This window comes from Chlamydomonas reinhardtii, chromosome 15 (assembly GCF_000002595.2).
Source record: "Chlamydomonas reinhardtii strain CC-503 cw92 mt+ chromosome 15, whole genome shotgun sequence".
Classification (NCBI taxonomy): Eukaryota; Viridiplantae; Chlorophyta; class Chlorophyceae; order Chlamydomonadales; family Chlamydomonadaceae; genus Chlamydomonas; species Chlamydomonas reinhardtii.
In genome coordinates this window covers 815,903-835,792 of record NC_057018.1, presented here as the reverse complement: position 1 = coordinate 835,792, position 19,890 = coordinate 815,903, and the positions used below count along the sequence as shown (strand labels likewise).

General features: G+C 63.5%; 6 protein-coding genes across 6 annotated transcripts in view; 5 read left to right on the top strand and 1 right to left on the bottom strand.

Moving 5' to 3' along the window:
• Positions 1–45: 45 nt before the first annotated feature.
• On the bottom strand, positions 46–4,898 carry CHLRE_15g639600v5 (uncharacterized protein). The gene is made up of 3 exons (XM_043070622.1): positions 4,184–4,898; positions 3,841–4,129; positions 46–3,485 (listed from the first exon to the last, which is right to left on the bottom strand). Exons 1-3 carry the CDS (start codon positions 4,189–4,191, stop codon positions 1,467–1,469), a joined length of 2,316 nt encoding a protein of 771 aa, XP_042916467.1. The 5' UTR covers positions 4,192–4,898; the 3' UTR covers positions 46–1,466.
• A 100-nt stretch (positions 4,899–4,998) lies between these two features.
• CHLRE_15g639614v5 (uncharacterized protein) lies at positions 4,999–7,814 on the top strand. Its single transcript, XM_043070623.1, has 2 exons — positions 4,999–5,784; positions 5,922–7,814. Exons 1-2 carry the CDS (start codon positions 5,485–5,487, stop codon positions 6,453–6,455), a joined length of 834 nt encoding a protein of 277 aa, XP_042916466.1. The 5' UTR covers positions 4,999–5,484; the 3' UTR covers positions 6,456–7,814.
• Positions 7,815–7,868: 54 nt separating this feature from the next.
• On the top strand, positions 7,869–11,350 carry CHLRE_15g639650v5 (uncharacterized protein). The gene is made up of 2 exons (XM_043070624.1): positions 7,869–8,523; positions 8,652–11,350. Exons 1-2 carry the CDS (start codon positions 7,984–7,986, stop codon positions 10,344–10,346), a joined length of 2,235 nt encoding a protein of 744 aa, XP_042916465.1. The 5' UTR covers positions 7,869–7,983; the 3' UTR covers positions 10,347–11,350.
• Positions 11,351–11,558: 208 nt separating this feature from the next.
• Positions 11,559–15,714, top strand: CHLRE_15g639700v5 (uncharacterized protein). Its single transcript, XM_043070625.1, has 2 exons — positions 11,559–12,291; positions 12,512–15,714. The coding sequence occupies exons 1-2, from the start codon at positions 11,917–11,919 to the stop codon at positions 14,498–14,500; spliced, it is 2,364 nt and encodes a 787-aa protein (XP_042916464.1). The 5' UTR covers positions 11,559–11,916; the 3' UTR covers positions 14,501–15,714.
• Positions 15,715–15,768: 54 nt separating this feature from the next.
• Positions 15,769–19,764, top strand: CHLRE_15g639750v5 (uncharacterized protein). The gene is made up of 2 exons (XM_043070626.1): positions 15,769–16,445; positions 16,665–19,764. The coding sequence occupies exons 1-2, from the start codon at positions 16,071–16,073 to the stop codon at positions 18,564–18,566; spliced, it is 2,277 nt and encodes a 758-aa protein (XP_042916463.1). The 5' UTR covers positions 15,769–16,070; the 3' UTR covers positions 18,567–19,764.
• Positions 19,765–19,818: 54 nt separating this feature from the next.
• Positions 19,819–19,890, top strand: part of CHLRE_15g639802v5 (uncharacterized protein) — a 3,696-nt gene continuing 3,624 nt past the window's right edge. The window contains exon 1 of the mRNA XM_043070628.1: positions 19,819–19,890. This exon is cut by the window's right edge and continues 305 nt beyond it. The gene's annotated coding sequence lies outside the window, so the exon portion shown is untranslated.

Sequence of the window (19,890 nt, the reverse complement as noted above, 5' to 3'; positions counted from 1 at the left end):
AACCTCCTATCGTGTGCAAGCAAACAGGCCAGTCCAATAACGTTAAGATAAAAGCGATTACAAGATTTGTGCAGCAATTGGTCAACTACCGGGTGTGGGCGCGCACTGCCCCATTGATCAGTCAAGGTTTTCGCGAGTGCTTTCCCTCTAGCTCGCGTTGACGGACCAGATCGCGCCCAGGAATTCGAGTGGTGCTCTTATATTACGCCCGCCATGAAACAACAGCGATGTGATAACTGGCGTGGCACGCGGGAGCAGGGGTTGGGGCGCGGGCAGCCGCTGTGATTGCAACAACTTACAACGCCGTAGCTCCGCATCAGCACACGTCACGCCATCCGTTCCGCGCCCCCGGTTCATACCCCAGACTTCCAAGAACCACAAGCACAGTGATGCCAGAGATGTTACTCCTTGACAAGCCGGCTGCATCTCACGGTAACTGGTCGTGCGCAAGCTACGTGTCAACGTTCTGGGCATTCACACTGGCCGACTCTGGCGCTGCACCAACCACATGAACCCTCCTGCTTAGCAGCAGCTGCCCCCGAAAGCCCGCACATAATCGTCATAATGGAGACACATTCCGTCATGCCCACCCCGGACGCAATCTCCAAACCCAAGCGTGCCCTACGGGTGGGTGCGATCTGATCCCTGCGGTGCCCCTTCCCTCCCTCTCCGTTACACACCACTCTGCGCCTTATCTCGAGCCCCCCGCAATAGCCACAGCGCACGGCCCCAAATCATTATTTTCCGACCTCGCCAAACCTAATGTTCACGCATGCAGCAGTGCGTCGCAGCGCAGGCTCCCTCGCTCCGGCTGATTGTGACCCGCTCACCCACCGTCTATTTGCGGTCAATAGGCCTTACTCAATACTAACGTACCGGGTACCACTCGCGTGGGCCTGTACAAAGACGTGAAAACAAGAGGCATACCGTATCATGCACATAACATACAGCACAGCACACACAAGATAGAGGAGAGCCCAAGCAGAGCCACCCGTCTGTCTTGCCGGTCCGACACAAACCCACATTCCACCCACATACACACACACACACAAAACCCGCAGCCGTGTGTCAAGCGCACGCTCGCACGACTCCCATTAGCAGCCGGAATATCACTAAAATAATCAACATCGCCAGTCATTATCACCGCAGGACCAGATGCAGTCGTGTCAATCTGCCCATTCAAACGCACGAAACCGGTCTTCATCAGGATCATTTACTTGTGCTCAACTCACGTTTAACCTTTATATACTCGCCGGGTTATATTTAGTTAACCTTCACACCCTAACCTTCGCGCCCATCCCATCCAATGCTCCACACCATCTGCGCCGTGTGCGTGCCTGCGTCAGTGTGCGTGGCCCTCCCCCTCCAGAACCGGGACCCTACGCCGCCACCCCCGCCACCACCCTCCCTCCACTACAGTTGCAACCGCAACTGAAAGCAGCAGCATCACCACCACCAGCAGCCTCTCACATGATGGCACAGCGGCAGCCCGCGCCCGTCGGCTCCTTCTCCACCCCGCCCTCGCCTCCCGCCCCCGACGCCAACGCCTTACCAGAACCAGCACCACCACCAGCACCACCACCAGCACCGCCATTACCACCGCCATTATTACCACCACTGGGCGAGGCGCGCGCCTGCCAGCTACTCGAGACCAGGTCGCCGCTGCCGCGCGAGCCCTGCCGCACGCGCGTCTCCACGCGAAGCATCTTGGCGGCCGCGTCGTTGGCGCTCTTGGGCGACGACAACGAGCCGCCCAGCCTGCTGCTGCCTGCGCTGCTGCTGCCCAGGTGCGGACCGGCGCCGCCGCCGCCCGCCGCAGTCCCGGCGGCGCCGCCGCCTGGTACAGGAATGGGCGCGGAGCCCGCCGCCGGCTTGCCGCCGCCGCCAGCGGCGGCGGCGGTGGCGGCGGCGGTAGCAGTAGATTTGAGGTCGCGGCTGGCGTTGGCGCTGGTGCCGGTGGCGGTGGCGGCGCTGGAGGCGGACAAGGAGTCGGTGGGGTCCAGCACCGCCACGTTGGAGCCAGCACCAGCAGCGGTAGCAGCAGCAGCAGCAGCAGTAGCAGCGCCCGTGGCGGCGGCCACGCCGCGGGAGGCCTCGGCTGAGCCGCGGTCGCGCGGGGTGGTGGCATCGTCCAGGGAGCCGCTGGCGCTGTCGTGAGCCGGCACGCCCGACATGGCGGCCACCACCGCTGCAGGCACGGCCAGAGCCTGGGCCGCACCCGCCCCGCCCGCGCCCCCACCGCCCACCACCGCTGCTGCTGCTGTGGCCCCGGCTGCAGCAGCGGCCCTGGCTGCAGCAGCGGCGCCAGAGGCGGAGACGGAGGAGGCGGATTTGGTGGGGGTGCCGCCGCCGGCCTTGGCGCTGGTGCCGCTCAGCTTCTTGCTACTGCCGCCGGCCCCGGTCAGCTTCTTGCTACTGCCGCCAGCGGGCGCCGGGGGCTTGGCGCCGCTGCTGCTGCTCACACGGCTCACGCGGCGAGGCGGCACGTCCGCGCCGCCCGCAGCGGCAGTAGCAGCGGCTGTAGCAACAGCCGCGGCGCGGGCGCTCGTGCTCTTGGTGAGGCCGACGCCGGGCGAGGCGCGGGACACGCCGCTGGAAGCCTTCTCTGGTGTCTTGGCTGTAGCAGCACCTGCTGCAGCAGCACCTGTAGCAGCAGCGTCGGCGCCGGCGCCGGGGCTCAGGCGTGCACTGCTGGACTTGCCCAGACCGCGGCCGCTGGGCGCCTTGATGGGCGTGGCCTCCGCAGCAGCGGCAGTAGCAGCGGCAGTAGCAGCGGCAGTAGCTGCGGCAGTAGCAGCGGCAGTAGCTGCGCCCTTGGAACCGGCCGAGGTGCGCTGGCTGGGGCTGCGGCCGACGGCGCCGGGCTTGGTGGTGGCGGCCGTGGCAGCAGCACCACCGGCGTCGGGGGATGGCTGCTGCTGCGCCGGCGGCGGCGACGGCGAGGACTTGGGTTGGTGCGGAATGCTGCCGCCACCACCTCCGCCGTGCTCCCGTGCGAGCCGGATAGCGTCGCGGCCGCTGGCAGCTGTGCGAAGTGTTTTGGCGTCCGCTGCGCCATTGCTGCTACCGGCGTTGCTGCTGTTGTTCTGCTTCTGCTGCTGCTGCTTGGTGCCGTGCGGCATGCTGGTGCTACGGAACCCGCCACCGCCGGCACCGCCGCCGGCTGTAGCCTTGCCAGCGGACAAAGGCGGCGAGCCCCCCGCTACTGTTGCTGTGGCGGCGGCGGCGGCAGCCTCGCCGGACGCCGAGGTGCTGGCGCTGCCGGCGCGGGCCCTGCCAGCGGGACCGGCGGCCTTGGCGGAGGCAGCGGACGCAGACAGCGGCGCAGAGGTGCGGTTAGGAATGCCGGAGGCGCGGGTGGCGGCGCCACCCGTGGCGCCGCTGTTGGTGCCGCTGCCGCGCCGCGCGCCTGCGCCGGTGCTATTGCTGCTGCTGGTGGCGGGGCGGGCCGGCAGCGCAGGCGCCTGCGGCTTCTTCTCAAAGATCTGTGCAGAAAGGGAGCGTAGAAGGGGAAAGGGCCGAATGCATTGTGCGAACACGCAGGACAAGTTGCGCATGTTTACGTTGGAAAGGTTTGGCAAGGCAAGGTAGGCTTCGGGAGAGGTTTGTGGCAGACGGGCTGAGGGAAGGGAGGTCTACGTCGCCCATGCAGCTGCGTGAAGCTGCCATGTCCCCAGCTGCTAGCCCCCTTGATTGCAGCTCATCGTTGTGCTCGTGAGACGGCGGTTGCCTAACAACCGCCGTCCCATCACCAGCCCAGCTCCCTCTTCCACGAATGCGCCTCCCTCACATCCTTGTATGGAACAAAAAGAATCCCGGTGAGATGATAATCGCACGCACCTCGCGCTGGGAGTAGGGCACGTGTGGCTTCTTTCGCCGGGCGGCCGCAGCGGCGGCGCTGTCGGCCGTAGCGTCGGCCTCCGCGGGGGTCGCCGGAGCAGCGGGCGCTGCAGCCTCCTCCGCCTCCTCCTCCACCTTCAGCTCGACGTCGCCTTCTGCCACTTCAGCTGTAGCGCCGGGCGGCTCGCCTTCGCTTTGCTCGCAGGCCGCGAGCACTTCCTCTATGACCTCCGCCACTTGCCCCTGCTCCGCGACGTCCGCGAGCGCGGTCTCTTCAACTGCGAGCATTCTGCCGAGAGCGCGACGAGGGGCCCGACAGCGCGGAGTCAGCCCGCAGTTGTACACGGACATTAATCAAGCTCTGAGAGGTGCGGCGATACACACGCGCTTTGCTATGGCGATGCAAGCCCGGGAAGCCAAGCAGAACCGGTAGCTGAGGCGACCGCGTCTTGTAATCTGGGTCTAAATGAGTCAAGATTATGCAGTAGTACTAGCCGGCTCACCTGGCAGGCCTGAGAAAGTCGCGCTCGCCTAGTCAACGTTCTGGGCCCTCGACGCGACTTTGCAATGGGCCTAGGTTTGCAGTTCTAAGAGGCGCCAGTAGTGTTATAATTATTGCGCAATATGAGGATTTGGCAGAGCTTCAAGCTAGACGCGAAGCCGAAACGCCCACGCCGTTGCTTCGCTGATGGAGCTGTTCAATAATTGTATATGTGCTGGAATGTGTAAGGATTTGCACACAATAATGCACGCAGCGAGCTGAAAGGCCACGGTTTGCCCATCGCGGTCGTGTCGCCGGTTGGTTGTGGCGCTCCCCCCGCTTCCCCCAAAGCGTCCCCTCGGTGGGGCGGTGCTGCCTAAGACCGAGTCCAGGCCCCATTGTGAATGGTCGCCCATGGTAGGTGGCATCCGCACAGACTGGCTGACATGACACCCCCGTGTCCATCCATTGGCAGGTCTCCAGCCTCCCTCAGCCAGTGTTAGCTGTAATGGACGTGCTGGATTCGACTCTGGGATTGGGAGATAATGCCGCAGCTCGGACATTGGCTGACTAGGTTTAGGTGATCGATCGGTTAAACCTCGGTTGCATGCGGGGCGTGCCGTTGGTTGAGTTCACGACAACATTTGACATTCTTTTATCAACAGTGCCCACACGGTATATCACATCTACAGCGTTGGGCTTTAACGCATCAACCGTAAGCGTCTCTGCGCACCCGACCTTTCGTTCCTTGCCTTCTTTTCCAATCGATGCATATCCATTGCAATTAAAGCACCGAGCTGTACAACCAGATAGAGTCGCTCTGGCTTAGATCGCGGCCTTGCTGGGGGCTGCTGCGATGCTCGCCATGCAGCGCGAGCTCTCGCGGTGGCGCGCGCAGCCATCTCAGCGGGCATGGCAACTGCTATGGCGCACTGCTAGCACCGCTAGCTGTCAGCAAGGGCCCGCGGCCGGCATGCGCGCTGCAGCCCGCTCGAGCCGTGTGGCCCAGCAGGGTTGCTTGCTCCGCTGTCCCGGCGGCCCCGCAGCTCAGCCGCAATGCATGGCGCATCGGACCTGTAGGCTCTAGGCCTGGTCGTGAAGTGGGCTTCGATGTTGGCTTGCCTGCGGGGCCAGCAGCTGTAAGCAGTCAAAACGCTCCGCGGATGCCAGGACGCCTGCAAGCTACGCTTACAGCAACACGCGGCTTCCTCGCGCAGCCCCAGGTGCAGCGGCGGTTTGTGCAGACGGCGGGAGGTAGGGGAAGCGGCGGCGGCGGCGGCGGCAGAACGGGAGGCGGCGGCGCCAGCGGCGGAGGCAGAGGCGGCGCTCGTGACCCCGCGGATGACATGGACGTGTGTCAGAACCTGGAGGACCTGCAAGCACTCATCAGCCAGCGGCTATCAGTGTGGGAGAGGAAAAAAGATGTGGTCACCATGTGTGCGGCGTTCAGCAAATGTGGAAATGTAAGTTTGCGAGGCACTGAGGCACACGCTCCCACGCGCGCATTAGTTTTGCATGTCTGGAGACCGTACCTGGGATAGATGTAGCTGGAAACAATAGCGCTTGACCTCATACTCCCTGCCCCGTACTGCAAACGCAGCTGGAGTCACGCTCTGCTGGAGCGGCGGCAACGGCTGCAGCACGCACTGGCATCCTTGCCGTGCTTGCGCCGGCCTACCTGCCGCTCGTGCCGCGCATCCGCAACGCAATGAAATGCAGCATTCCGCTGTGGGCGCTGGGGAAAGCCGGGGTCAGCAGCAGCGGCGGCACGGAGGCTCAGCTCGTAGCAGCTCTGCTGGAGCGGCTGTTGGATTCAGAGGTTCTTGGAACTGCAAGGCCTCAGGCGCTTTCAAATGCGATGTACGGAACAAGCAAGCTGCGGGAGGCATTTGAGTACCAATCAGCAGTTAAGGCGCTATGCGGAGAAACGCTGCGGAGGCTCCGAATACCGGAGCTCGCTGCAGCATTCACGCCGCAGGAGCTGTCCAACATCCTGCTGGCGCTGGAGGGGCTGCAGCTGGGCGGCAAGCAGGCAGAGCTGGTGGCGGCGGTGGCTGCGGAGGACGTGCGGCGGGGGTTTGAAGGGTACGTGCCACAAGACCTCAGCAACTCGGGCAGGGTTGCACTGTACTAGCCATTTTCTTACAATACGCGTATTAATACGCAGTACACAGCTTTCTAGTACAATACACCATAATTCACTTATAATACGCCGGCGAGCAAGGGTTAGTACGTGCTATAGTACGTCCCATGCAGCCTTTGCCCGGTCCCAATGCAAATTTCGCTCTCCTTGTTCCTCCTTAGTATCCTTCCCTGTATCCTACTATACATGACCATACTCGAGGCCGTTACAGCTCGCTATGCTGTTGGAAACGCATACTTTTATTAAATGTCGAGAAATGGGCGGAGTGACAACTGCGCAGCCTGTTTTGCCTACTGTTTGGCCATCAAGCTTATCCATCCAGAGCTCCATTGCGCGTATCCAATAGGGCAGGCTCGGTTCGCGCATCGCATCGGCCATCGTGTCACTGATACCAGGCTTTTGGTTGTGAGCAACTACACACACAGAATCATATTATGCTTAAGACGTTGCCTATGTTGCGTCTATGTTGCCTCTCGCCACTGCACTGTGCCACCGACGCATTGACACGGCACGACCACCGGCCACCGGCACCCGCCGGCGACCCCCACACCCCCGCCCCCCGCCCCCCTGGCGTATTTTGCGCCGTACTGAGACCCAGGAGAGGCGTACTAGTACTCAGTACGTACTAGTACGTACTAACACGTACTGAGTACTGTGCAACCCTTACTCGGCGTGGGCCCTCGCCAAGATGGGTTTTGGGGTGGGCCCGGAGGCGCCGGCAGAGCAGCGGCAGTGGGTTTCAGCAGCAATCGCACACATATCAGCGGCGGCGGCTGCGGCAGGCAAGCACCTTGTGATGCTTCAATGGTTGGGGCGGTGTACTCATCATGTTGCGATAGTATCGTACCGTTGGTACCGTGAAGCCTGCGCACTGAGAACGACGTCTCAAGCACGGGCGGATAAAAGTGTGGAGACAGGGATGTCAGAGACATGTCAGCAAAGGTGGCCAGGTGAAGCAGGCGGGGACCAATGTGCGCTATTGCACTGTTATCCGAATTCAACAGGCTGGCCGTCTGCCCCGCCGTTTCTGCCCCTCTCGCGTCGGGCGGCGTGATGTTGGATTTGTAAAATGACATGCAACGTTGCACCTCAGTCGCGGTCGACGGGTGTCAGATGAAGTGGGCAAGAACAACATACGCCGGAGCCAGTACGCAGTGAAGGGGATACTAGTCCGGTGGGAAGACGGGACATGGGAAGAGCAGCCGCGAGGGCTTTGGGGTGCTCGGAGGTCGCTCGGGGGCGGCGTGCCCCGGCCCCCGCAGGCCATGCAGGTGTGCGTGTATTTCACGGCCGGGTCGCCATCGCCTCAATCCTGAAGCTGCATTTATACTGAGCGATAGTGTCTTTATGATCCATACCAAGCCACAGCTACTCAAGCGGCTTTGCCCCAGCGGCCAACACGTACCTGACCTTTCGTTCCTTGCAACCTTTTCGCACCTATGCCGGCCTATTGCGTTTGAATCGATCAGAAAGATAACCTGATAGAGTCGCTCTGGCTTAGATCGCGGCCCTGACCGAGATGCTCGTCATGCGCGCCAGCGGTCGCTTCGCGGGCTCTCCCGCTGGTGCGCACAGCCACCTCAGCGGTCATGGCAGCCATCGGTCACCAGCCTGCCTCCAGGCGCCGCGACCGGTGGTTACAGCGATGCCCGCCGCTCGAGGCATAGCGCCCAGCAGAGCACCTGCTTCCGACCCCAGCTCGGCGCGCGCTGCCGCCACTGCTTCTCTCCGGGCACGCTACAGCCCCTTCTCATTGCGCGGCTTGATGGTGGCAATGCGGGGTGGCAGCAGCAGCACCCGCCTCGCGCGACCAGTTGTGCAGGCGGCGGCGGGGAGGGGAAGCGGCGGCGGAGGCAGGGGCAGAGGCGGAGGCATGGCGGGCGGAGGCAGAGGGGGCAGCGGAGGCAGCGGCAGGGGCAGCGGGCGTGACCCCGCGGATGACATGACTGTGTGTCGGACTCTGGAGGAGCTGCAAGCAACCATCAGCCAGCGGCTGCCAGTGTGGGAGGGGCGGAAAGATTTCATTACCATGTGTGCGGCGTTCAACCTGTGCGGCAGGGTGAGCGGGCGGGGGACCTGTTTGTTGGGCGGCCAAGCCTTGTAGTCGTAGCACTCGACAGAATTGCTGGGGGCCTAAACAATGCAAGCGGTCAATGTGACTCTGTGTCCTTTTACGTATTAACGCAGCTGGAGTCGAGTGGCGGGCCGGCAGCAGCAACGGCTGCAGCACGCAGCAGCATTATCGGCACGCTTGCGCCCGCCTACCTGCCGCTCGTGCCGCGCATCCGCAAGGCAAGGGACTGCAGCATTCCGCTGTGGGCGCTGGGCAAAGCTGGATTGTTCGGCGGCGGCACGGAGGCTCAGCTTGCAGCAGCTCTGCTGGAGCGGCTGGTGGATCCAGAGGTCCTTGCGAAGGCGAAGCCTCAGGAGCTTTCAAATGCGATGTACGGAACAAGCAAGCTGCGGGAGGCGCTTGAGTACCGGTCAGCGGTTGAGGCGCTGTGCGGGGAGGCGCTGCAGCAGCTCCGGACACCGGAACTCGCTGCAGCATTCAAGCCGCAGGAGCTGTCCAACGTCCTGCTGGCGCTGGAGGGGCTGCAGCTGGGTGGCGGACAGGCAGGGCTGGTGGTGGCAGTGGCCGCAGAGGACGTGCGGCGGGGGTTTACCGGGTACGTTCCACAGGACCTTAACAACTCGGCGTGGGCCCTGGCCAAGATGGGGTTTGGGGTGGGCCCGGAGGCGCCGGCGGAGCAACGTCAATGGGTGTCGGCAGCGGTGGACGCAGCAATGCGGCCGGGCGTCATGACCGGCGCCACGCCGCAGGAGTGGGCCAACCTGCTGTACGCGCTTGCGTTGATGCGGCACCAGCCGCCGCCTGCGCTGCTAGACGCGGGTGCAGCAGCAGCCATGCGCGCCAGTAGTGCCGATGGTCAGGACTGTGCAAATACACTGTACGCGCTGGCGGTGCTGCAGCTGCGGCACGCCGGTGTGGAGGCGGCGGTGTGCGGCCGGCTGGGCGAGCTGCTGCAGCGCGGCGGGAAGGCGCTAACCGAACAGGGCATTTCAAACAGCCTGTGGGCCATGGCGGTGCTCGGGGGCACGTCTTTTCCTGGCATGCAGCAGCTAGCAGTTCAGCTGGCCCGCGACGCAGCAGGCCGTTGGGAGGGGTTTTCCGGCGAGGGCCACAGGCAGTTGTGGCAGGCGCAGCAGGAGCTAGGCGGCGAGGTGGCGGCGGCCCTGTGCAGCAGCCCCGGCCTGCAGGCAGCGATGGCAGCGGCGGTGACTGCTGAGAGGGAAGACGCCAAGCCCACATCTGACATCCAAAAGCAGGTCGTCGCAGCGCTGCGGCGGCTTGAGCAGCACCAGGGCCGTGAGGCAGCAGGAGGCCTTGCCGTTCGGTCCGTGCAAACGGGCGTCTTCGCGCCAGGCGTGTTGGCGCCAGTGGATGCGGTGGTGGGGCTGAGTGACGGGCGGCAGGTGGCGGTGGAGTTGGTCGGACCGACACGCTTCCTCTCCGACCAAACGTGCTCTGGCCGAAGCGCCGTGGACGGACGGACCGTCCTGCGCATTCGGCAGCTGCGGCGGGCGTTTGGGGAGGGCGGTGGCGTTCTTGTGGTGCCGTACTGGGAGTGGGACGCACTGACGAATGCCGAGGAGAAGGCCTACCTGCTGCGCCGGCTGCAGCAGCCGGCGGTGGCGAGAGCAGTGACTGTGGGTGCCGAGGGCGGCGCTGCGGCTGTTACGGCCGCAGCCACCACCACCACCGCCAAGGGCGGCGGCGGCTCTGGCGGCAACCCACAACAGCAGCTGCTGGTGCGGCCGGCACGGCGGCCAGAGGGTGGCGGAGGCGGCGGCGGCGGGTCGGGTCGAGGAGGACGGTAGTAGGTCGGCGTAGCTAGGCAGGTGTGCGTGCACGGTAGGCAGACATGCAAACCATGCAGACCTGGATAATGCTGGCGTGTGCATCAGGAGTGGGCTGGAGCCCAAGTGGATGCTAGTGGATGGGGATCTCTAGCTACGGAAGATGGGAGGCCTCGAGAGGCACGAGCGAGGTGCCGGCGTGCATGTCGGCGCGGTGGGCGAGGTTGGCAATGGGGAAGGTGGGGAGGGGAGGGTGGGGGGTTGTAAATATCAGCCCAAACTAAACAGGGGGACAGGCAGGTGCCGGTCCTGTGCTGGTGGTGGTTGGTAGCGTGCGGCAAGAGGAGTGTGGTGGCTTGGCGGGGATATATGCTGCGGCTTGATGGGGACCTGGCTTTATTCTTACATGGCACGCAGCATGGGGGTGGGGTAATGGGCGGCGGTGCCAAGGCGGCAGGGCTGCGGTGCCAAGGGGGCAGGGCCGGGCATGTCAGCCGCAGGGGCTCACGAACGGCGTGTGCGAGGTCGGCTCGGTGGGCGATTGAGTGACGCATGCCTGGATGAGGCATGTCAGGTGCTTGTGTTGCGTTGTGTTCTCGGCCCTGGGGCGTGTACAGCAGTGTGCGTTGCGCGGCGGCGGGTCTCAGTTGTTTTGTTGTTGTGATTGTTGGGTGTGATGTGTTGGTTGTGTGGCAGCAATCGTGTACGTATCAGCGGCGGCGGCGGCAGGCAAGCACCTTGTGATGCTTCAATGGTTGGGGCAGTGCACTCATCATGTAGCGATGATACCGCACGGTTGGTACCGTGAAGCCTGCGCGCTGAGGAGGACGTCTCAAGCGTGGGCGGATAAAAGTGTGTAGACAGGGATGTCAGACAAATCAGCAAAGGTGGCCAGGTGAAGCAGGCGGGGACCCAATGTGCGCTATGGCACTGCTATGCTCATGTTCAAGAGGCTGGCCGTCTGCCCCGCCGTTTCTGCCCCTCTCGTGTCGGGCGGGATGTTGGAATTGTAAGCGACATGCGTTGCACCTCAGTCGTGGTCGACGGGTGTCAAATGACGCGGGCAGGGACTCACGCCAGAGCCTGTATGCAGAATGGTTGGGGAGGAGGACATGGGAATAGCAGCCGCGATAGGCTTGGGGGAGGGCTTCGCGGTTCAGTGCACGTGTTTGGAGGTCGCGAGGGGTGTTGATACGGGGCGTGCCCTCGGGCCGTGTATTTCGCGGTCAGGTCGCCCTCGCCTCAACACCGGTGGCAAATTGATTCAGTTGCTTTATCATCCATACCAAGCCACAGCTACTCAGGCGGCTTTGGCCCAGCGACCTACACGCACCTGACCTTTCGTTCCTTGCGTTATTCTCCCACAAATGCAAGCCTAATGCATTTGCAGTGCTCAGACACGTAGACGGATAGAGTCGCTATAGCTCAGGTCGCCGCCGTGAGGAGGCCCGAGATGCTCGCCCTGCGCGTCGTCGCGGGCTCTCCCGCTGGTGCGCACAGGCACAGCGTACATGGCTGTAGCCATTCGTTATCAGCCCGTCTCCAGGCACCGCCACCGGCGTGCGCGTTTAGAAGACTGTTCGTTTATGGCATGCATCGGACCGCTGCCGACACCGGCCCCAGCTCACCGCGCGCTGCCGCCGCTACTTCTGTCCCAGCACTCAACAGTAGCAGCTCATCCCCACTGCGCGTCTCGACGGCGGTAGTGCTCTGCGGCAGCAGTAGCTCCCGCCTCGGGCGGCCAATAGTGCAGGCGGCGGCGGGTAGGGGAAGCGGCGGAGGCAGGGCAGGCGATGGCAGCCGCGCCAGCGGCAGAAGCAGGGGCAGCGGGCGTGACCCCGCGGATGACATGACCGTGTGTCGGACTCTGGAGGACCTGCAAGCTATCATCAGCCAGCGGCTATCAGTGTGGGAGGGCCGAAAAGACTTCATTACCATGTGTGCGGCGTTCAACCTGTGCGGCAAGGTGAGAGGGAGGACTAAAACGTGCAGGTGGGAATGGGCAGAGAAATAAAGTGCAGAATTGAGGGCGAGTCCAATTGTTGTCATTCTCGGCCCGGACTTCCGGTTCTCACGACGCAGATGGCCACACAGGACTTGCATGCGCACCTGTTCACGCACACGCACAAACACATGCATATAGCACTTGACCCCATGTATGTCCCTCATAACTGTTTTGAACGCAGCTGGAGTCGCGCGCTGGAGCAAGCCAAACGGCTGTAGCACGCAGCAGCATTATCGGCATGCTTGCGCCGGCCTACCTGCCGCTCGTGCCGCGCATCCGCAAGGCGGTTGATTGCAGCATCGTGCTGTGGGCGCTGGGGAAAGCAGGGATCAGCGGCGGCTCGGCCATGGAGGCTCAGCTCATAGCAGCGCTGCTGGAGCGGCTGTTGGATTCAGAGGTTCTTGGAACTGCAAAACCTCAAAGTCTTACAAACGTCATGTACGCACTCGGCAAGATCAAGCAAGACCAGGAGCAGCGGGGCTCAGGCTGGGACCCCACCTCATCTCCGCACTTGCAGACCTTGGCGGCAGCTGTGGCCTCCCGGTTGGGAGTGGCGGTTGGTCACGGCTTCACAGCACAGGACGTGTCCAACATTCTCTGGGCGTGCGCCAAGCTGGGTTACCCGGAACCGGAACTCCTGCTGCCGCTGGCAGAGGCGGCAGCGGCGCTCAGTCTCAGCATGGAGACGCAACATCTGTCCAATACCCTCTGGGCGTTTGCGGCTTTGGGTTGCATGGGACCAGAGTACCGATCAGCAGTTGAGGCGCTGTGCGGGGAGGCGCTGCGGCAGCTCCGAGCACCGAAGGATGCTGAAGCGTTCAAGCCGCAGCATCTGTCCAACATCCTGCTGGCGCTGGAGGGGCTGCAGCTGGGCGGCGAGCAGGCAGAGCTGGTGGTGGCAGTGGCCGCAGAGGACGTGCGTCGGGGATTTGCCGGGTACGTGGCTCAGGACCTCAGCAACTCAGCGTGGGCCCTGGCCAAGATCGGATTTGGGGTGGGCCCGGAGGCGCCGGCAGAGCAGCGGCAGTGGGCTTCGGCAGCGGTGGTCGCAGCAATGCGGCCGGGCGTCATGGCCCGTGCGACGCCTCAGGCCTGGGCCAACCTGCTGTACGCGCTTGCGTTGATGCGCCACCAGCCGCCGCCGGAGCTGCTGGATGCGGGTGCAGCAGCAGCAGCCATGCGCGCCAGTAGTGCCGGTGGTCAGAACTGTGCAAACACGCTCTGGGCGCTGGCGGTGCTGCAGCTGCGGCACGCTGGCTTGGAGGCGGCGGTGTGCGGCCGGCTGGGCGAGCTGCTGCAGCGCGACAGGCAGGCGGTAAACAACCAAAACATATCAAACAGCCTGTGGGCCATGGCGGTGATTGGAGGCACGTATTCTCCCGACATGCAGCAGCTATCCATTCAGCTAGCCCGTGAAGCAGTAAGCCGTTGGGAGGGTTTTACAACTGAGAATCTCAATCAGCTGTGGCAGGCGCAGCAAGAGCTAGGCGGCGAGGTTGCGGCGGCCCTGGGGAGCAGCCCCGGCCTGCAGGCGGCGATGGCAGCGGCGGTGACTGCTGAGAGGGAAAACGCCAAGCCCACATCTGACATCCAAAAGCAGGTCGTCGCAGCGCTGCGGCGGCTTGAGCAGCACCAGGGGCGTGAGGCAGCAGGAGGCCTTGCCGTCGTGTCCGTACAAACGGGCGTGGTCGCGCAAGGCGCGTTGGCGCCAGTGGATGCGGTGGTGCGGCTGAGTGACGGGCAGCAGGCGGCGGTGGAGCTCCTCGGACCGGCACGCTTTCTGTCCAATCTAAAGCGCGACCCCACCGCTGTTGACGGTGGTACGGCCATGCGCATTCGGCAGCTGCGGCGGGCGTTCGGGGAGGGCGGCGGCGTTCTTGTGCTGCCGTACTGGGAGTGGGCGGGCCTGAAGAGCCCGGAGGAGCAGGAGGCCTACCTGCTGCGCCGGCTGCAGCAGCCGGCGGTGGCGGTGGAAACAGTGGCAGTGGGTGCCGTGGGCGGCGCTGCGGCTGTCATTACGGCCGCGCCGCAGCAGCCCGCAACCACCACCACTACCAGCAAGGGCGGCGGCGGCTCTGGCGGCAACCCACAACAGCAGCTGCTGGTGCGGCCGGCACGGCGGCCAGAGGGAGGCGGCGGCGGCGGCGGGTCGGGTCGAGGAGGACGGTAGTAGGTCGGCGTAGCTAGGCAGGTGTGCGTGCACGGTAGGCAGACATGCAAACCATGCAGACCTGGATAATGCTGGCGTGTGCATCAGGAGTGGGCTGGAGCCCAAGTGGATGCTAGTGGATGGGGATCTCTAGCTACGGAAGATGGGAGGCCTCGAGAGGCACGAGCGAGGTGCCGGCGTGTATGTCGGCGCGGTGGGCGAGGTTGGCAATGGGGAAGGTGGGGAGGGGAGGGTGGGGGGTTGTAAATATCAGCCCAAACTAAACAGGGGGACAGGCAGGTGCCGGTCCTGTGCTGGTGGTGGTTGGTAGCGTGCGGCAAGAGGAGTGTGGTGGCTTGGCGGGGATATATGCTGCGGCTTGATGGGGACCTGGCTTTATTCTTACATGGCACGCAGCATGGGGGTGGGGCAATGGGCGGCGGTGCCAAGGCGGCAGGGCTGCGGTGCCAAGGGGGCAGGGCCGGGCATGTCAGCCGCAGGGGCTCACGAACGGCGTGTGCGAGGTCGGCTCGGTGGGCGATTGAGTGACGCATGCCTGGATGAGGCATGTCAGGTGCTTGTGTTGCGTTGTGTTCTCGGCCCTGGGGCGTGTACAGCAGTGTGCGTTGCGCGGCGGCGGGTCTCAGTTGTTTTGTTGTTGTGATTGTTGGGTGTGATGTGTTGGTTGTGTGGCAGCAATCGTGTACGTATCAGCGGCGGCGGCGGCAGGCAAGCACCTTGTGATGCTTCAATGGTTGGGGCAGTGCACTCATCATGTAGCGATGATACCGCACGGTTGGTACCGTGAAGCCTGCGCGCTGAGGAGGACGTCTCAAGCGTGGGCGGATAAAAGTGTGTAGACAGGGATGTCAGACAAATCAGCAAAGGTGGCCAGGTGAAGCAGGCGGGGACCCAATGTGCGATATTGCACTGCTATGCTCATGTTCAAGAGGCTGGCCGTCTGCCCCGCCGTTTCTGCCCCTCTCGTGTCGGGCGGGATGTTGGATTTGTAAGCGACATGCGTTGCACCTCAGTCGTGGTCGACGGGTGTCAAATGACGCGGGCAGGGACTCACGCCAGAGCCTGTATGCAGAATGGTTGGGGAGGAGGACATGGGAATAGCAGCCGCGATAGGCTTGGGGGAGGGCTTCGCGGTTCAGTGCACGTGTTTGGAGGTCGCGAGGGGTGTTGATACGGGGCGTGCCCTCGGGCCGTGTATTTCGCGGTCAGGTCGCCCTCGCCTCAACACCGGTGGCAAATTGATTCAGTTGCTTTATCATCCATACCAAGCCACAGCTACTCAGGCGGCTTTGGCCCAGCGACCTACACGCACCTGACCTTTCGTTCCTTGCGTTATTCTCCCACAAATGCAAGCCTAATGCATTTGCAGTGCTCAGACACGTAGACGGATAGAGTCGCTATAGCTCAGGTCGCCGCCGTGAGGAGGCCCGAGATGCTCGCCCTGCGCGTCGTCGCGGGCTCTCCCGCTGGTGCGCACAGGCACAGCGTACATGGCTGTAGCCAATCGTTATCAGCCCGTCTCCAGGCACCGCCACCGGCGTGCGCGTTTAGAAGACTGTTCGTTTATGGCATGCATCGGACCGCTGCCGACACCGGCCCCAGCTCACCGCGCGCTGCCGCCGCTACTTCTGTCCCAGCACTCAACAGTAGCAGCTCATCCCCACTGCGCGTCTCGACGGCGGTAGTGCTCTGCGGCAGCAGTAGCTCCCGCCTCGGGCGGCCAATAGTGCAGGCGGCGGCGGGTAGGGGAAGCGGCGGAGGCAGGGCAGGCGATGGCAGCCGCGCCAGCGGCAGAAGCAGGGGCAGCGGGCGTGACCCCGCGGATGACATGACCGTGTGTCGGACTCTGGAGGAGCTGCAAGCAATCATCAGCCAGCGGCTATCAGTGTGGGAGGGCCGAAAAGACTTCATTACCATGTGTGCGGCGTTCAACCTGTGCGGCAAGGTGAGAGGGAGGACTAATACGTGCAGGTGGGAATGGGCACAGAAATGAAGTGCAGAATGGAGGGCGAGTCCATTGTTGTCGTTCTCGGCCCGGACTTCCGGTTCTCACGACGCAGATGGCCACACAGGACTTGCATGCGCACCTGTTCACGCACACGCACAAACACATGCATATAGCACTTGACCCCATGTATGTCCCTCATAACTGCTTTGAACGCAGCTGGAGTCGCGCGCTGGAGCAAGCCAAACGGCTGTAGCACGCAGCAGCATTATCGGCATGCTTGCGCCGGCCTACCTGCCGCTCGTGCCGCGCATCCGCAACGCAAAGAACTGCAGCATTCCGCTGTGGGCGCTGGGCAAAGCTGGATTGGTCGGCGGCGGCACGGAGGCTCAGCTTGCAGCAGCTCTGCTGGAGCGGCTAGTGGATCCTGAGGTTCTTGGGAAGGCGGAACCTCAGAACCTCGCAATTGTCATGTACGCGCTCGGCAAGCTCAAGCAAGACCAGCAGCAGCGGGGCTCAGGCTGGGACCCCACCTCATCTCCGCACTTGCAGACCTTGGCGGCAGCTGTGGCTTCTCGCTTGAGAACGGTGGCGGGCCACGGCTTCAAGCCGCAAGATGTTTCAAACAGCCTATGGGCTCTCAAAGCTCTGGGGTGCACAGGACCAGAGTACCGGTCAGCAGTTGAGGCGCTGTGCGGGGAGGCACTGCAGCAGCTCCGGAAACCGGAGCTCGCTGCAGCATTTATCCCGCAACAGCTATCCAACATCCTGCTGGCGCTGGAGGGGCTGCAGCTATGCAGCGAGCAGGCAGAGCTGGTGGTGGCAGTGGCCGAAGAGGACATGCGGCGGGGGTTTGACGGGTACATCGCTCAGGACCTCAGCAACTCAGCGTGGGCCCTAGCCAAGATGGGATTTGGGGCGGGCCCGGAGGCGCCGGCAGAGCAGCGGCAGTGGGTTTCAGCAGCGGTGGACGCAGCAACGCAGTCGGGCGCCATGGCCCGCGCAACATCTCAGGCCTGGTCCAATCTGCTGTACGCGCTTGCGTTGATGCGCCACCAGCCGCCGGCGGAGCTGCTTGACTCGGGCGCAGCAGTAGCAGCCATGCGCGCCAGTAGTGCCGGTGGTCAGAACTGTGCCAATACGCTGTACGCGCTGGCGGTGCTGCAGCTGCGGCACGCTGGCTTGGAGGCGGCGGTGTGCGGTCGGCTGGGCGAGCTGCTGCAGCATGACTCTGACACAGTCCTGCACCAGCACGTATGCAACAGCCTGTGGGCCATGGCTGTGTTCGGAGGCACGTATTCTCCCGACATGAAGCAGCTATCCATTCAGCTGGCCCGTGAAGCAGTAAGCCGTTGGGAGGGTCTTACAACTGAGCATCTCAAACAGCTGTGGCAGGCGCAGCAGGAGCTAGGCGGCGAGGTGGCGGCGGCCCTGGGCAGCGGCAGCGGACTGCAGGCGGCGATGGCAGCGGCGGTGACTACTGAGAGGGAAGACGCCAAGCCCACATCAGATACTCAAAAGCAGGTCGTTGCAGCGCTGCGGCGGCTTGAGCAGCAGGGCCTCAAGGCAGCAGGGGGCCTAGCCGTTCAGTCCCTTCAGACGGGCGTTGTCGCGCCAGGAGTGTTGGCGCCAGTGGATGCGGTGGTGCGGCTGAGTGACGGGCAGCAGGCGGCGGTGGAGTTCCTCGGACCGAAACGTTACCTCTTGACACAAACGCAGCAGCAAGACCCCAGCGCTGCTGTGGAAGGGGGTACGGCCATTCGCATTCGGCAGCTGCGGCGGGCGTTTAAGGAGGGCGGCGTCCTACTAGTGCCGTACTGGGAATGGGACTTCCTGACTCCTTCCGAGCAGGAGGCCTACCTGCTGCGCCGGCTGCAGCAGCCGGCGGTGGCGGTGGAAACAGTGACAGCGGGTGCCGTGGGCGGCGCTGCGGCTGTCACTACGGCCGCGCCACACCAGCCCGCAACCACCACCACCAACAGCAACAAGGGCGGCGGCGGCTCTGGCGGCAACCCACAACAGCAGCTGCTGGCGCGGCCGGCACGGCGGCCAGAGGGAGGAGACGGCGGCGGTGGCGGCGGAGGCGGGTCAAAAAGGACGGTAGTAGGTCTGCGTAGCTAGGCAGGTGTGCGTGCACGGTAGACAGGCAGGCATGCAAACCATGCAGACCTGGGTAATGCCGGCGTGTGCATCAGGAGTGGGCTGGAGCCCAAGTGGATACTCGTGGACAGGGATCTCTAGCTACGGAAGATGGGAGGCCTCGAGAGGCACGAGCGAGGTGCCGGCGTGCATGTCGGCGCGGTGGGCGAGGTTGGCAATGGGGAAGGTGGGGAGGGGAGGGTGGGGGGTTGTAAATATCAGCCCAAACTAAACAGGGGGACAGGCAGGTGCCGGTCCTGTGCTGGTGGTGGTTGGTAGCGTGCGGCAAGAGGAGTCTGGTGGCTTGGCGGGGATATATGCTGCGGCTTGATGGGGACCTGGCTTTATTCTTACATGGCACGCAGCATGGGGGTGGGGCAATGGGCGGCGGTGCCAAGGCGGCAGGGCTGCGGTGCCAAGGGGGCAGGGCCGGGCATGTCAGCCGCAGGGGCTCACGAACGGCGTGTGCGAGGTCGGCTCGGTGGGCGATTGAGTGACGCATGCCTGGATGAGGCATGTCAGGTGCTTGTGTTGCGTTGTGTTCTCGGCCCTGGGGCGTGTACAGTGTGCGTTGCACGGCGGCGGGTCTCAGTTGTTTTGTTGTTGTGATTGTTGGGTGTGATGTGTTGGTTGTGTGGCAGCAATCGTGTACGTATCAGCGGCGGCGGCGGCAGGCAAGCACCTTGTGATGCTTCAATGGTTGGGGCAGTGCACTCATCATGTAGCGATGATACCGCACGGTTGGTACCGTGAAGCCTGCGCGCTGAGGAGGACGTCTCAAGCGTGGGCGGATAAAAGTGTGTAGACAGGGATGTCAGACAAATCAGCAAAGGTGGCCAGGTGAAGCAGGCGGGGACCCAATGTGCGATATTGCACTGCTATGCTCATGTTCAAGAGGCTGGCCGTCTGCCCCGCCGTTTCTGCCCCTCTCGTGTCGGGCGGGATGTTGGATTTGTAAGCGACATGCGTTGCACCTCAGTCGTGGTCGACGGGTGTCAAATGACGCGGGCAGGGACTCACGCCAGAGCCTGTATGCAGAATGGTTGGGGAGGAGGACATGGGAATAGCAGCCGCGATAGGCTTGGGGGAGGGCTTCGCGGTTCAGTGCACGTGTTTGGAGGTCGCGAGGGGTGTTGATACGGGGCGTGCCCTCGGGCCGTGTATTTCGCGGTCAGGTCGCCCTCGCCTCAACACCGGTGGCAAATTGATTCAGTTGCTTTATCATCCATACCAAGCCACAGCTACTCAGGCGGCTTTGGCCCAGCGACCTACACGCACCTGACCTTTCGTTCCTTGCGTTATTCTC

Coding starts and splice junctions, on each gene's coding strand:
- CHLRE_15g639650v5 (XM_043070624.1), top strand. CDS start 7,984: ATGCTCGTCATGCGCGCCAGCGGTCGCTTCGCGGGCTCTCCCGCTGGT. Junction 8,524..8,651: donor CGTTCAACCTGTGCGGCAGG/GTGAGCGGGCGG, acceptor GTATTAACGCAG/CTGGAGTCGAGTGGCGGGCC.
- CHLRE_15g639600v5 (XM_043070622.1), bottom strand. Junction 3,486..3,840: donor TGCCCTACTCCCAGCGCGAG/GTGCGTGCGATT, acceptor CTTTCTGCACAG/ATCTTTGAGAAGAAGCCGCA.
- CHLRE_15g639750v5 (XM_043070626.1), top strand. CDS start 16,071: ATGCATCGGACCGCTGCCGACACCGGCCCCAGCTCACCGCGCGCTGCC. Junction 16,446..16,664: donor CGTTCAACCTGTGCGGCAAG/GTGAGAGGGAGG, acceptor CTTTGAACGCAG/CTGGAGTCGCGCGCTGGAGC.
- CHLRE_15g639700v5 (XM_043070625.1), top strand. CDS start 11,917: ATGCATCGGACCGCTGCCGACACCGGCCCCAGCTCACCGCGCGCTGCC. Junction 12,292..12,511: donor CGTTCAACCTGTGCGGCAAG/GTGAGAGGGAGG, acceptor TTTTGAACGCAG/CTGGAGTCGCGCGCTGGAGC.
- CHLRE_15g639614v5 (XM_043070623.1), top strand. CDS start 5,485: ATGCCAGGACGCCTGCAAGCTACGCTTACAGCAACACGCGGCTTCCTC. Junction 5,785..5,921: donor CGTTCAGCAAATGTGGAAAT/GTAAGTTTGCGA, acceptor CTGCAAACGCAG/CTGGAGTCACGCTCTGCTGG.